A 3,363-nucleotide genomic window follows, 5' to 3' on the forward strand; every position below is an offset into this window, starting at 1 on the left:
TGAATTAGATAAGTCACATATATACAAATTGTTAGTTTAACCAATTTCATACAATGAAGGTTCTTTGGGTTTGAAATTGGACCCAAATAGTATTCAAACTATTGGAGTAAAGAGCATTTCTTAACTAATACTTCGTCGTTTGATTGACACTCTAGCTACTCTTGTCGTCTTCCCTTCCTAACTCCTTATCACAAACAGTGCTTTGTTTCCAAAATTAAGGGCTTTATTCTTTGCCTAAATTTTATTTTTATAGTGTCACTTAAAAGCTCTTGATACTTTTTATTTCAGGGAAAAAAGAAGAAGCGATTTTTTTTTTACTTTTTTTCATGCGGATATCCCATGCATGGTTAAGGTAAGAAATGATGTGACAAGTCTCTGTAAAATGAGAGCAAAAGTGATAAGGATGGGTTTAGAGGGTAATTGGAAGGGAAAGTAGGCATAAGGGCGTGCTTGTTGACTTTAAGTCACAGCTAATTAAGACATGATACAACAAGATTCCTCATCAACTCAACTTTACAAAAATGAAAAAGAGAATTAAGATACAGATTTTAATGATTTCAACCATTACAATGAAATCAGTCTAAGAAAGGAAAAAAAAAAAATTAAAATGAGAAGAAGTACACAAAGGGTAGAGTAGTAGTAATTAAAAGAAGGATTATGGTAAGGGCAGAAGTGGTTGATATTTGCTTTAATTACCAAGGCGTAGCAGTCCCAGATGAACTCAATAGTTCTTCCAAGTAATCCGGGCCTAAATCCTCCAACTCCACCACACTCTCTATCTTTACATGATCCCTCTCATTGCTTTTCTTGCTTATACTTTTCCTTCTCATCGAGTGCTTTCTCTTAAGAGCCACCACCGGCGAGCACCCCTCTTCGAAGCAGTAATTCATGTCCCTAAGCGATTCCCGGACTCTTTCAACCGGAAAGTTGAGTATCGCCGAGGAACCGCGCATGGAAAAGGCAGCTTGGTCGTAGGCCAAAGCTGCTGCCTCGGCACTATCAAATGTTCCTAACCATACCCTTATGCCGTGCCTAGTGGAATCCCTTATCTCCGCCGCGAACTTCCCCCACGGCCGCCTCCGGACGCCTCTGTACGACTTCTCCTTCTTGGGATTTTCCTCCGCTATTGAGCTTACCTCTTCTTCCTTAACCCGGTTCACGCACGTTTCCGATGTGATCTCTTGGTTCGCCTTAGAAATTAGACCCAAAAGAAGCATTTCCTCCGAGTCATTTTCATTGAAAGGAAGGAAATTTTGGTGATCGAAATTCAGGCCCTCCCAGGAGAAAGATTCCGGCGACCCAAAGGAAGATTCCGATGAGAAATCGGAAACTGGGGAGTGGAAGATTGGGGAGTCCATTCAAGGGAACGTGTTTTTGGGTTTGAATTATGTGCGTCTTGTATGCGACTACGGGTCTCACTACTTTTGAGGGCCACGTTTGTGGTTAGCTAAAAATTGGAAGCCTCACCCACTCCTATATATACCCGGTGGCAGACTAAAAAGGTAAAACAGGTAAAGAAATAGGGGCAGAGAGGGTAAACAAGTTGCCATTTACTCATTTTTGTCTCCTTCTTTATCTTATTTAGTATTTAATAAGTTAAAAAAAATTATGATTTGCTTGGGGTGCACACAATATGGGTTAATTGGACACATGGGTCAATGACTCAATGGGAGCATGGCGGCTGGGTCAGAAGAGCAACTTGGATTGACGTCACCCTGTGATCTCAGTTTTGTCCTGCAAAGAGGTGGTGAGGGACCCTTCACCCTTGTATACGTGTCATTCACGTGAGCGATGTTGATTTCAGGCCCGGCCGTTGAATGGGCGTTGGGCGTATTAATTGAATACGAGAGCTTCTTTCAACGTCATAATTTTTGGCAACATCGATACATTAACATTTTTAACAATGCGTTCGTGTTGAAATTTCTTTCTTTTTGGCACGAGATAGGATGACGTGGCATCTGATTTTTAGCAACATCCGTAACATTTTTAACATGTAGCTGTAAGCATGAATTCAAGAGGTGATTTTTTTTTATTTTTTTTTTTAAAAAAAATTATTTTAAAGGCAATAAGAGACGATCAGAATGATTACGCTATATAACACTTGCTTGCTGAAAATCGCTGAAAATCGCAAAAGAAAGGCTTAGACAATTGGTTTTGCAAACACTCTATCAAGTTCGAGCCTCATCAAGTTATTCAAGTTCAGTGAGGACCACATACGCTTCTTCAAATCCGATTAAGTCATAATATGACCTAACCTCATGAGGACATCAGTAAGGTTTTAGGTAGCTATTACTAATACGGTTTGAAGATTCTCATTACGAGAGTTGAATCTTCGTCCTAGTACTTACTTAACCACTTGAGAATTACTTTGAAACTACTGAATTATCACTACTGAAGGTCTCAAGTTGTAGTTCTTGAAAACGATTGAACCACTTTTAATTTTGAGAAATCTTAACTTAGAATTAAAGTTTGAATGTTCAAAGATTGTTTCATAATAGGTTATTTTTACAATTATATTTGCTTCTTGCTCTACTGATACTATCCTAGCGTGTATGCATGGCACTAGTATTATAAGGTAGGAACTTCTTCAAAAACATAGTAGAAAGTGATAAATTATAGAAAAATAAAGATAAAAATTAATAGAGAAGATATGAATATTGACTGATATGTGTAATAGTACATAGAACAGCTCTATTAGTAATAATGTCAGCCTACAGAGTTCAATACAATTAATACAGACTACAAAGTAGAATGCAATAGCTGAAACACAGTATAATACAATATAGTACAAAATACAATACTATATCCAATACAAGTAGTATAGTAGATGTATAGTATAAAAGTGCATCACCCTCACACTCAGAAATGAAAATACATGAAGTTAACTTGAATTTGGAAATTAAATAAGAGCATCAAACATCCAAGTAGCTAGATATATACATATTAGTAATCACGCAAGCAAACTGATTGAAAGAAGCAACAAAAGAAATATAGAGTATCTAATTGTAGGTGATGTAACAGAATCTAACTTTATGAAGAAATTCACTTATTAGACAAAATGTTAAAACAGGCATGCTGCCTGTTGATGTTTTGATATATTCCATGATAAATAATAGAAAGAAAAAAAAAAAAAAAAAAAAAAAAAAAAACACGGTATATTGATTGATATGTGTAAGAATACAAAGAATATTTTAATTAATAATAAATGTTAGAATGTAAATTAAATAATTTAATTTAATTTTTTCTATTATCTTAAACTTTTGAAATAAATATTAATTTAGGAAAAAAAAATACACTTTACCCAAAGTTTCACAACTTTCCACTTTTACCTCAAAGGTGTAAAAATTGGCCATGCCCCCTGCT

At 35.9% G+C, this 3,363-nt stretch overlaps 1 protein-coding gene across 1 annotated transcript; it reads right to left on the bottom strand.

Moving 5' to 3' along the window:
* Nucleotides 1–512: 512 nt before the first annotated feature.
* Nucleotides 513–1,460, bottom strand: LOC133858568 (ethylene-response factor C3). Its single transcript, XM_062294045.1, has one exon. The coding sequence runs from the start codon at nucleotides 1,356–1,358 to the stop codon at nucleotides 693–695; it is 666 nt and encodes a 221-aa protein (XP_062150029.1). The 5' UTR covers nucleotides 1,359–1,460; the 3' UTR covers nucleotides 513–692.
* Nucleotides 1,461–3,363: the final 1,903 nt, after the last annotated feature.

This window comes from Alnus glutinosa, chromosome 1 (genome assembly GCF_958979055.1).
Source record: "Alnus glutinosa chromosome 1, dhAlnGlut1.1, whole genome shotgun sequence".
NCBI classification, from domain to species: Eukaryota; Viridiplantae; Streptophyta; class Magnoliopsida; order Fagales; family Betulaceae; genus Alnus; species Alnus glutinosa.

Coding starts and splice junctions, on each gene's coding strand:
- LOC133858568 (XM_062294045.1), bottom strand. CDS start 1,358: ATGGACTCCCCAATCTTCCACTCCCCAGTTTCCGATTTCTCATCGGAA.